Below are 12,282 nucleotides of genomic sequence, written 5' to 3' on the forward strand. Positions count from 1 at the left end.
AAGGGGGATGTGAATGAAAGGGGATCTATTCTCTTTCACTGGTGCAATGGAGTACTTCAATTAATGGGAGACACAGCCTTACCCTAAAACACAGAATAAGAGATAACTATCAAACAGGGGTATTCTATTATTTGGCTGACGTGTATGCTTGTGGACTAATTATGGGATGCCCTTTCACCTTTACACAGCTCCGGAGGTAGGGGGCGCAGAATAAACAATAATAATAATAATAAAGCACACAATCAAAAAAATATACAGTTCTCATATCCGCAACACTGCACCCTCCTCCTCTTAGGCACGTCCCGGGCCTACAACTTTTATTTAGTGTGACACGTAGGTGTAGTTCCCTCTACTTTTAACCTGACCCTGAGTGCGACAGTTTTAAAACATAAATAAATGTGTCCCGCTGCTCCATTGCACTCTGCCTAACAGACTTACGCCCACAGTTAACCGAATTGCGGAATGGTCTTCAAACTATACACTGACGGTGGGGAGCATTATTTACAATGACGCTATTTTTATTTACAAAACTAACCCAGGACCTGTGATTGTTCTTTCTGGGGGGGAGACAGTCTGCTCTGCATCGACGCACCATGAAAGCACCCAAAAACGCACCAATATACACCCAAGCACCAATCGGTGCAGTCACCATTGTTCATCAATGTTCAATCAAAATAAAATCAACAACCCCTAACCCTGCAGGTGGTCTCTTGCTCTTCGGCTCCTTCTGCTGGTTATTATTATTTGTTCTTCCAGATGTTGTCATTCTTTCATTTTCTTACTGGCGGCCTATTTGCAATAAAGTGTGCCCAATGTGTCCTTTTTATTTTCTTTTATTTATGGCCCACAGGGCCGACTACGTGTGGTTCACCTGTGGGGCATCGGTGCCCTGTGGCCAAGGTCCGCCAGCAAGATTTCGGGCCCTCATGGCCGGTTCCAGCAGAGGGGCCATGCCCCAACCCATGGGTTCCATCAGTGGTGCTCGGCCACAGGCATGTGGTCCATAGTGTGGTGCATCGATGCAGACAGCTGGTTCTGGGAATTTCGGGCGCACAATGGCCGACTCACGCACGCTCCCCTCGGCGCCCAATGGCGCACAGGTCATGTGGGAGACAAAAGAGGGACAATTGAGCGAGGGGTAAGGTCACAAGGGTACACATCAATAAGGCAATGCAAGGCGAAATGCGTACGGAGGGCGAAGTGAGAAAGCTCGTCCCGACCGTACGTCTCCCCCCTGTCACCTACACTACCCTTGCCCTTACCCCATATGTACAAAAATCTACACATTACCAATCCGTCGCTACTGTCACGTCTCCCCATATTTCCTCTATACCAAATTCGTCACCACAATCCCTCTACTTCAAAATTTGCCATCACCAAATTCATCATCAATCCTCATAAGGAGGAAGAGATGGAACATCAAAGCACAATGTCACACCCACGTCATGATGCGTCTCACAATCCAAACATTTGCATAGTAAAAAATAATCAAAACATGGCATGGTGTGGAGTACCTGTCACCTCAGGTGAGTGGATGCAGATGGTGCGAGGAGATCCTTCTTCCTAACTATCCTCTAAATGACTTTAACACACTTTACACTACCCGGGGTCTTTCCCTGCCAATCCATTGGCCACTTTAACTATGGGTTCTAAAAACCAATTCCCATTGACCAAACTGTGGTGCTTCTCAATTTGGGGTCTCACTCCCCCGATTCATCTCCCGGTGCCCTCGCACAATTTCTGGGCTGCGACGTGTAGCTCTCCCAGCAGGTCTACCCACCTGCACACCTCCACCACTGCAGTTGCCACCCGAGCTTACCTAGCTCCTCACCCTAACCTAACTAACTTGGGAAGGCCCCTCCTGGCTCTGTCACCCCTTGGTGCCCTCTGGCACTGGGCTACCCGGGTCCGTCCTCCGGATCCTCGGGCCCCATCCACAACTACCGGCTCCCAGAGCCCACCTGCGGCCTCACCTGGCCGACATCCTCACAGTGGTGGAGTGCCCAAACCAACTACACACACTAACAGGCTACACGCCCAGCCATTTCCACAACACTAATGCACCCATCCAAATACCATTCTGTCACCCGCACCACAGATGCCAATATCCAACCACAATTTACCTATACCCTCTACCTAACACTTACACTACCCGCCCCGGGTATCCGTGATGGGGGTCCACTCTTCCCCCATTCACACCTTCGCACCATCCACTCCACTCCACAATTTCCACCATACTCACTCCACGACCATCCATTCCAATACTCCATTTATTCCACACAGCCACATACACCTGTTGTTGCACACCTGTGCAATCATACCTGGTGCCACCTGCACCCTCCTCCTCTTCCTGGACCATTGGGTCAGCACAATACACAATCACCTTCACTCACTCATACACTGCTCCATCCACCTGTTCAGTTGCACACCTGTGCAATCACACCTGCTCAATCCTCAAACACACGGCATCATCTCATCTAACTACTCCCCTCTGAAACTTGCGCTTCCCAGTCGTCCCTTTAAACTATTGCGCTCCCTCGTCATTATCATCCATACTAATCTACCTGCATCCCCACTACAGGTATCCTTGTCACTAACTAATCTTAACGTCACCTAATGTCATCTTCGCTAGATCCCTACACACAATATCCTAACCCACCCGGGCTAGTTTTCACTGCCATCAACCCCATAAGCTAGTGCTCCTTTGCCCCCCCTACTGTGAGGGATGGTGGATTTGCCATCCCACCACATCGGGGAGGTCCTACTATTAATTTCGCACACCTAAATCCAACCAATCAAAAATTCTGCCAATCACCGTACCAATCATCAAATTTCGCCTTTTTCTAATTTTGGGTCCAAAACACTAACCTCATCACCCGTCTACCTATTACATCCTCTCGGTGCGCCAATTCCCTTCTAAAGCTCGGCTTCGTACAGCCGAGCAATGAACGCGGGTTCTTTGGTGCCGGCGGCTAGATGCGTCCGGCACTCGGTGCAGGGACGGGGGCTTACCCGTGCCGAGATCCCACGCACCACCTCGGCGTGGAGCCATCCAATGTCCCGATCTCGACCTGCCGGCACGTCTCAATAAAAAGTGGTCGCCATGACGACCCTTCCTATCGAGCTGCCCGCTCCGCCTAGTGGAGCACGGACGCGGCCGTTCCAAGCAAGGCCCAGCGTGGATCGCGTACGGCGGTCCTTTCGAACCCGCCGTGGCTCAGATCCCCGCTGGTTCTCGCGGCACGCGAAGCCCGGCACGCACCGAGGGCCCGATTCGGCTAAAAGTCGCTCTAACCGCTAACCCGGTCACCGTCGATGCCTCACCTGGATGCTTACATGCATACGCTACCCCTTTCTTGCTCATACCTCCAGCTGTTCCCATGCTCCTCGTACCTTTCCTTACACACCTCGGTACACTCATTCCGCCCACAGACTTGGTCACACACCTGACCACCGAACACCTTGGCACACATTCGTCGCTCGCACACCTCACCAACACACCTTCGCGCCCCCTTCTTGGTCACCTCCTCTGTGACAATCACAGGTGTGCTTTCACTCGCACACCCAACCACGTGCCTCACGACCAACTCAAGTGTGCATTCCCACACACGCTCTACCATTCCAGGTGTGCATCCTTCCATTCCAGGTGTACATCCTCGCTCACCTGTCACAACCAACTCATGCTCCTTGTCACTCTCACTACTCTCACCACCACTCTTGACAACGCACTCACCCTTACTCTCGACAGCGCACTCTTTCCTCACACACCTGTCCGTTACACACCTTTCTCGCGCACACTTGCGCACACTCTCCCGTTACATCCTCTGTAACACTCACCACAGGCGTGCATTCTCCTTCACTCTTGACAGCGCACTCTTTCCCCATGCACCTGTCCGTTACACACCTTTCTCGCGCATCCTCTTGCGCACACTCTTTCGTTACTTCCTCCGTAACACTTACCACACCGCGCTTCCATGTACCCCCTCGCACACGCGCTACGACCGACTCACTCTCGACAGCACACTCACTGGTCGGCGCGCACTTTTTCCTCACACACCCCATGGTCGGACATTCTCGCACACCTTTTTTTCGCACACCAAACCTGTCGCACACTTCACCAACGGCCTTTCACGAACACCCGGATCCAAACCAATCCCCAAGCCGACTGAAGCTTTCCTCACATCATGTACATTGCCGAATATTTCGCCACTCACCTTGGCACCTCGTCTCCGCACCTCTTTTGCCACCTGCAAACTTTTTATTTGGTTAGTGAGCAGCACATTATGAGTTGAGCACCGACCTTGTACCAATTCCATTACCTCCTCCTGGATTTCTCTCTTAGTTTCTGTCCGTCACTTCTTAATTTCACTCACCTCTTCTTCCACTTCCTCTAATTTTTGTTTAACCTCTTTTATTTCTCGGTGCGTCTCCTCAAGTTCGTCCTCTAAGGCTACCGTGACCGTCTCGATGTGCATCCTCACCTGCCGGTCCTTTGTCTCCATTATCTCTGTCACCTCGTCCACCCTCATTGTCAGTTCCTCACGTACCATCTGATATTGCCTCTGTGTCGCTATTAATTCGTTTTTAATTTCTTTTTGTGTCGCCTTTAACCCTCCTAGTACCGCAGTGTTCTTTTGAACCTGCTCCACTAACTCCGTCTGTCCCTCTGTCAGCTGTTCCACCTCCTCCGTCAGATCTTCTATTCCCCCTCGTAACTTCGCCGTATTATTTCTCACCTCTTTCTCCATACGCTTCTCACCTCGCTTTACCTCCTCGCGTAGCCCCGAAACCTCCTCACTCACACCTCGTCGTATCTCCTCTTTCATCTCCTCCCTTTCTTTTGTAGATGCCGCCCTCATCTGTCCCAATTCATCCCTCTGAGCATCCAATTTGGTTTCTACCCCGATTTTTACCTCCTCTATCTGCTCTCCCATTTGTTTAATTTCTCGGGCGGATTGCTCTCCTATCTACCGCAATTTGTCCTCCATCCTATTTTCTAACCCCATTAACCCATTTTTCATCCCCTCTATCTGATTCTCCTGGGCAGCCATTCTATTTTCCACCCCCGTTAACCCATGTTTCATCCCTTCAAATTTCTTGTCGAATTCCCCGATTTGGGCATTGGTACCCCTCGCTTCGTCCCTCATTTCCCCCATTTGGTTTCCCATTTGTCCCATTCGCTCACCCTGAGCATCCATTTTTGCTTCTAGCCCCATATTTGCCATTAGTATGGTTGCATTAATCTGCGCCATGAGGTCCCGCACATCAATTCCCGCTATTTGCGCAGCGGGCGCGGCTACCCCGCGCTCGTGCGAGGCGCCTTTTTGCGCGCCTGAAACCTCGTGCGCGAGAGCGCCATTTTGTGCACCTGATACCCCCTCAACCACACCTTCTTTACTCTCCTCCACCATTTCCCCCACTTCTTCCCTGGGGTCCTGGGTCGATTCTACCCCGTCTATCTCTCCCACCGGCATCCCGTCGCCTTGACCAGCCATGGCGCGATTTCAAAATTCGGGTTTTCCTTTACAACAACACAAATTTTCAGCACTTTATAATTTTGAGCGCGTTAAGCGCGCTTCGGGTCCAATCCCACTTCCCGCCACCAATTGTTACTGATCGCGGTTTAGATGTTTTGATGGGCCGATCGGATGGTCCAACCGCGACCGTTACAGGATCCCCGACTCACCCGATTCACCCAGAACTTTGGCCGTATCGCACCGCAGCTGCCCAATCTGGAAAACTCTAAAACGACGAAACGCAAAGAGGAAAAGGAATAAAACGAGAAGACGGACAGAAGAGTAATTGGATTTATTGTACACACACAAGCAAAAAGGAGCAATCAAGTTTATTTACAACACATAAGACGCAGGTGACACAGTGCAAATACTAGCTTATACAGACTTAACCCAGGGACCGAACAAACAAAACAAACTCACGTACACAAGAAGGGTGGAAAGGCAGGAGGTGGATGGCTGGAGGGAGAGGAAGGTCCAAGGGGGTCCTGCAGCACAACCGGAGCGTTTAGCAGCCGCCGTTCCTTCGCGGCCCTGCTCAAAACCGCCGTTCAGGCCCCAAGCTGCTGTTGTGGCTGCTGTGGACGTCGCGTGCTTTCCCAGGACTTGTCCGACTCGTCTGGTCCAAACCCTCAACTCTTTCTTGGTCCACTCACTCTTTACCACCGACTCCTCACCGCAACCAACGCAACCAACTGACCACCACCACCGACTCCTCACCGCAACCAACGCAACCAACTGACCACCGACTCCACTGACTGACTCCGACCCTTCACCACCGCTTGCGCGCGCGCCTTTATAGCGCCTCCGGCGATTAAGCCGCCGGCCTTCAGGACACGCCCATCGGTGTGCTCACCTCGGCCCCGGTTGGTCATGCGACCCTCTGGCTCCGCCCTTGATGACGACGGGCGGGCACGCCTTTCTTCTCCGACCCGAGCGCTTGTTCAATGGTGGTTTTGGAGGGGAGGTAATTGGCAATCGAGGCTCGGCAATGACGAAAGGGGGATGTGAATGAAAGGGGATCTATTCTCTTTCACTGGTGCAATGGAGTACTTCAATTAATGGGAGACACAGCCTTACCCTAAAACACAGAATAAGAGATAACTATCAAACAGGGGTATTCTATTATTTGGCTGACGTGTATGCTTGTGGACTAATTATGGGATGCCCTTTCACCTTTACACAGCTCCGGAGGTAGGGGGCGCAGAATAAACAATAATAATAATAATAAAGCACACAATCAAAAAAAATATACAGTTCTCATATCCGCAACAATATATTGTTGCGGATATGGGATTTGGCCTCCATATCCGCTTGTAAATATTCCCCTATTCCCCTATTTCCCCAATACTCCCCAACTATCCCCAATCCCCCATTCCCTAGTCCCATTGTCTGTAAATAACCCTCTGTTGAACCGACCTTCCCCTTTTTCCCCCATTAAATGTCGTGCCCAGGTCCACCGCATCTCACGTAGACAACTTTCGGACATCTTGCTAGTTATTCTTAGTCTATGTCAGTTAAGGACTCGTTTCCATTAATTCTGACTCTTCGTTGCACCAGAATGTTGTTGTATGGCACCAGTAGTGAGTTTAGGACCTCCCCATACCTCCTCCCATCTTCCCCATGAAACAACAACAACAGCAACAACAACTACCACAACCGCGCGCGGGGAGTGTGCGTCCTCACTCCGGCTCGGTTAGCCGCCATTACCCATGTGCGCCGACGGGGTTACCACGAAGGGGCTGGCTGTCAGCTCCTCGTCAAGGGCGGAGCCCGGTAACCCCCAGCACCCAATAAGAAGCGGCGGGCCGATTCCATCTGGGGCGGAGCTAACGAGCCGAGGGCGTGTCACTCCCCGCCGGATATACGCAGCGACTTACCGGACGTGACGTCAGATGCGCCTCAGCCACGAAGGAGAAACAGACGCCACCTCCAGCGCGACGAGACCTCCCGCATCTCTGGACCGGACCGGGTCGATTCTGCCACTGCGCCAAGGTGCACCTTGAGCCTCGACTACCTGCCCTTCCTTGCCATCAATCCCTGTGTGAGTCAGTCTTTGTCCTGTTTATCTGTGGTCTGTCGGGGTTACTATAAGACCGTGATTAAGTGCCTACCTTCCTATGCTGTACCTCTCATCCCTGTAATCTCAACGTTCCGTAATATTATAACCTCCTCCGGAGGTCTTGAGAACTGTACCCCTGGTGTCGTGTCATTTAATCCAGCCGTTGTGTCCTTTCCTTAATTGATTTAGCATAGCGCGACTCGGCCAACGTTCGAGTATAATCGGGTAAACTGTGCAGACGCGGTCATACCAAACCGCTCGGTAAACCAACATCCACAACCGCGTCTGTAACAATATATATATATATATATATATATATATATATATATATATATATATATATATATATATATATATATATATATATAAATAAATATATGTTTTTTTTAATACTGTCACAACTTGTGCAGCAAAAAATAAAATGACAATTTCCAGATTTTGTTTTCGATTTTTTAAATTACAAGTCAGAAGACGACGATTGTTCACGAGCGAGCAGTATTCAATGACAAACGACGGACTAACCGAAACAGGCCCAGACAGGCCAGGCTCGGAAATGTCAAAACGAAGGTGACTGACCTTGAAATGAGATAGAAAATAATGTATAATCAGTTATGAGGTTAGTTAGCTACACAATACCGAAAATTCGGTGAAAAATGAAATGAAAAAAAAAAACAATTTAAAGAATGAAAAATAAATAAATGAAAAATCGAGCTCCATGTGGCTAGACACATGACATTGGCCTAACCAAATACCGAAACCCCTGTCAGATTCCACCAACTCCCTCGGAGAAGATGTAGCTTGAACTCGATTACCCCCTAAAAAGACATCTTTTTCGGGCGTGGCTCCGCCCACAATGGGCGCAATACGCCCACTCTAGGCAGGACAACTAGATCATGATATCAACCTCCCACCCAAGTTTCATCAAGATCGGATGATATCATCGGGTAGTTATGCTGCGGACACACAGACACAGACGCACACACATGATGAATATAGTGGTCACTTGATAACTCGTGAACCAATTATTTTAAGCATCAGCGGGGCTTGTCAAACACAATATAATTGATGTGGCCTTATTTACTTATTTATTAATTACCAATCTCTCTCAATATTTGCAGCTGGGGATGGGAGGCTGGGCTATCTGGAGGATGCTCCTTTTGATGCCATTCATGTTGGAGCTGCAGCTCCATCTGTCCCACAGCCTGTGAGTCTTGCCTTGTCCCAGGATTGCCTTAGCATGAAGGAAACAGAGGTCGAGCTTGAGGCATCTGACCATTGCTAAATTGATTCACGATTCCTTTTCAACAACCCAGCTCCTCGATCAGTTGAAGCCCGGGGGAAGGCTGGTGCTCCCAGTAGGACCTGCTGGTGGGGATCAGATGCTGGAGCAGTACGACAAGTTGGCAAATGGATCGATCAGCGTGAAGCGCCTCATGGGGGTTATTTATGTACCTCTCACTGATCGAGATGCACAGTGGTCAAGGTGTGTTCGTGTGACCGTCCCATATATTTCTTTGGATCATGCTTTGGCATATTGAGTACACAACGATTTGAGTTTTGTGTAAATTCTGTATTCATTGATTTGTTATTGATCCTTGTGAACATTATTCCCCCTATAATAAACAGGTAAAAAATTTGGCAGTAACCTGACACTTTAGATGCTAAACATGTTCATCACCTTTGAGAAATGTATGTACGTGAAGAACACAGTTCAGTCAGTCTTATGATGTTTGCTTCGTTCTCTTGATCTGTTATTTTCCAACTCCTCTCATCTTGTCTGTCCTTTTGCAGATGTACAATTTAACAGCTGCAGCAGTTTTTCTAACTGAATTTTTTCTTCTGGTGTGTACATGCATGCTCTTCGCTTGCTTGCGCCATGTCACAATTTTGCTGTGATCGCTCTGTGTTGTTTCTCATTCTTATAGAGGATGATCGTTCCTTTTAGAAATGAAATTCAGGTGTTCTAAAGGGGCAAATTGGCTTACATTTTCAAATGCAAACAGATTTATGCTGCCATACGATTAGAAAGCACAAGTTACTTTGCTGTTATGTCATCACTTTAATGTTATTTAAAATAAAATAAAAAGTACTGAAGAAGAAGGTGTTATAAACAGTTCAATTCAGTGGAGTATTTATACCTTTGAGTATGATAAGAACCATTCAGTATTCCTATGTCTTCTCAATTTTAAGTCTGTTGTTGGATCAAATATCCAACCTTGTTAAAATTATCAACTTTTCTCATTATTCTTCATATTACATCTGCACTGTCCATCATGCTAACAGATTGAATACCCTGGGGAATGTGAACATCAGGTGGAATGTGATACCCACTCCCACTCAATAGGATTTTATTCCATGCCAGCCTTCTCTTGGCACCCTTTTACACTTTCATGGGCATGGTTCCGCAAAGCTCCCACCATGACGCTGTTTTTGTCACTTGCATGATTTGCTTATGTCCTGACATGGATGGATGCTTTCAAACACAACCAAGAGGTCAGAGCAATCTCGCTGGACATCTCCCGAGCATCCAACACACTCTGCCAATGAGTTCTGATCTATAAACATTCTGCCAATTGTACCTGGGATTCTCTCCTTGACGAGTGCATCATCTTTGTACTCAAAAGCAATGATGTCATCAGTGGCATCCTTTCCACATGCTGTAGCTTGAGGGGCTGGTGATCTTTTATGTTGTAGCCTGGGACCGATCCTGTTCTTGGTTTACATTAACTAGAACCATCCATTCCATACAGAAGCATATTAACCCTTCCTTCTGGCAGGGGTTAGTAAAAAGCACTTGGACTATGCCATGTATGTGTAATTTGCAAGTAATTTCCACAGTTGACTTAAGAAAAATCTCCCACCACCGGATGGTGCGTACGATACACATTTACGTAGGGAATTGGTCATCTCTCCCGCCGCCCCCTCCCAAACCTCCCTGATCGCACCCCAAGTACAACCACCAAATTTCAACTTATTCTACCCAGCGGTTTAGGATTGCATAAAAGTCAAACACACAAGCCAAATTCTATACAGTATGATGACTTATTGGCCTGTTTCGAAAAACCCACTATCGTATATCATTTGTGGATGACTCCACACAGAAAAGTCCCTCACACCAAAAACGGGCAGGCCACAGTCGCATCATCCTCATAAGTAGCTGGTCCAACCACCTGAAATGTCATTCCCTATCTCGAGACACACACACACACACACACACACACACACACACACACACACACACACCGTTACATAAAGATCCATAAGACTATCCTACTTCTGCATTGGATTGCCATTGACTATGGTGGCTCTTCTCTGTGGAATGGCATTCCCACATCTCACCTTGCTTCCCAGGACGTTGTGCAATTCATTGGTTCAATGATAATGTTACTATCTCAGTAGGAGGCTGGTGGTGGATCGAGTGCAGCCACCCGGCTGCTGGTTGCATCGTTTTCAGTGGGCACGTCTGCCGCTGATGCAGTGCCTATCTATAACCGGTTATCTGGAACTCATTTTGCCGACCTCGGAAGGATGACAAGCTGAGTCAATCCCACCTGGCGTTAATTCAACAGGATTCGAACTCAGGACCTTAGGATCCCAAACCCGCTGCCCCAACCATTAGGCCAACACCAGGTGATAGTAGGAGGCTGAGGTGCAGCCTCTGTTCATCTCCCACCACAAACGGGTTGGTGGTAGAGCAGTTTTCCACTGCCTTCTATCTCGTCTTTCTCCTCTTGCCCTCAAGCCTCATCAGACCACAATCGCACAATCGGAGTTGTGCATCATTACCTTCCCCCAAATCTTGGCTAACCGCTGATCTCCACTCCTTTGTCATTCTTTCCCAACTGCCTTGTGCACCATGCTTTGTAGTCTATATGGAGCATTGATTCCTGCAAAATGATTTTTTGGCTTGATACGTTCCTGGAGGGGTCAGCACTCCGATGCAGGATACTCCACTAAGTGTGCAGGACTTTATCATTTGTTCATGGTGCCAGCAATAGCTTGCCTACTCTTTGCAAAGGACACTGACATTTTTAACGTCTACTATTTGATGCGACCAGATGTGGATCCAGATTAACGTCCTTCTGAGGGACGACACACACTGATAAATCTCCCTGCCTGTGAAACGTCAGCGCAGCAGTTTATATCTGTGCTGAGATTCAAACCTAGGCGGTGTGTGTGTGTGTGTGTGTGTGTGTGTGTGTGTGTGTGTGTGTGTGTGTGTGTGTGTGTGTGTGTGTGTGTGTGTGTGTGTGTGTGAGTGATATTCGGTATCCATTATTCCTCCATATTCAACTTGCGAGTGTGTCCAAAGCCTTTATGCGGTCATCAAATATGGCTCCCCATTGTGGACTGGTACTTTTACTTTGCATTTTGTCTGATTGAGGCCCTGTAATCCAATACTCTTCATTGCATTGGCATCTCATGTCAGGGCCTGCTTCTTGCTACAGGTTGGTGGCTTTGCAGTTGGTTCATAGTTTTCTGCCCCTATTCTGGTCTTGCTCTTCCCTACCCTCTTACCTCTCTGCCTGACTACTGCCCTTCCCAGAAACCCTTTCCTCATTACTCTTTCCAAGTATAAATTCAATGCGCACCTGATCCATTCTTTCATAATGCTTTTCTTTTCTGTGGAACAGGCATTCCTGATTCCGGTCTTTTGCTCTTCCTATGGTTGTTTTATAACCAGTTATGTTCGTATATATCACATGC

General features: G+C 48.4%; 1 protein-coding gene across 2 annotated transcripts in view; it reads left to right on the top strand.

Moving 5' to 3' along the window:
* Positions 1-12,282, top strand: part of LOC137431915 (protein-L-isoaspartate(D-aspartate) O-methyltransferase) — a 30,940-nt gene that overhangs the window by 17,589 nt on the left and 1,069 nt on the right. Inside the window, exons 6-8 of one of the 2 annotated variants that reach the window (XM_068123751.2) lie at positions 8,694-8,779; positions 8,889-9,058; positions 9,367-9,417. In XM_068123751.2, the coding sequence (XP_067979852.1) occupies positions 8,694-8,779; positions 8,889-9,058; positions 9,367-9,379 (269 nt within the window). In that variant the 3' untranslated portion in view covers positions 9,380-9,417. The remainder of the gene's footprint in view (positions 1-8,693; positions 8,780-8,888; positions 9,059-9,366; positions 9,418-12,282) is intronic. The other variant, XM_068123750.2, reaches the window with a different exon arrangement.

The sequence above is a fragment of the Myxine glutinosa genome, chromosome 1, assembly GCF_964187855.1.
Source record: "Myxine glutinosa chromosome 1, kmMyxGlut1.1, whole genome shotgun sequence".
NCBI lineage: Eukaryota > Metazoa > Chordata > Myxini > Myxiniformes > Myxinidae > Myxine > Myxine glutinosa.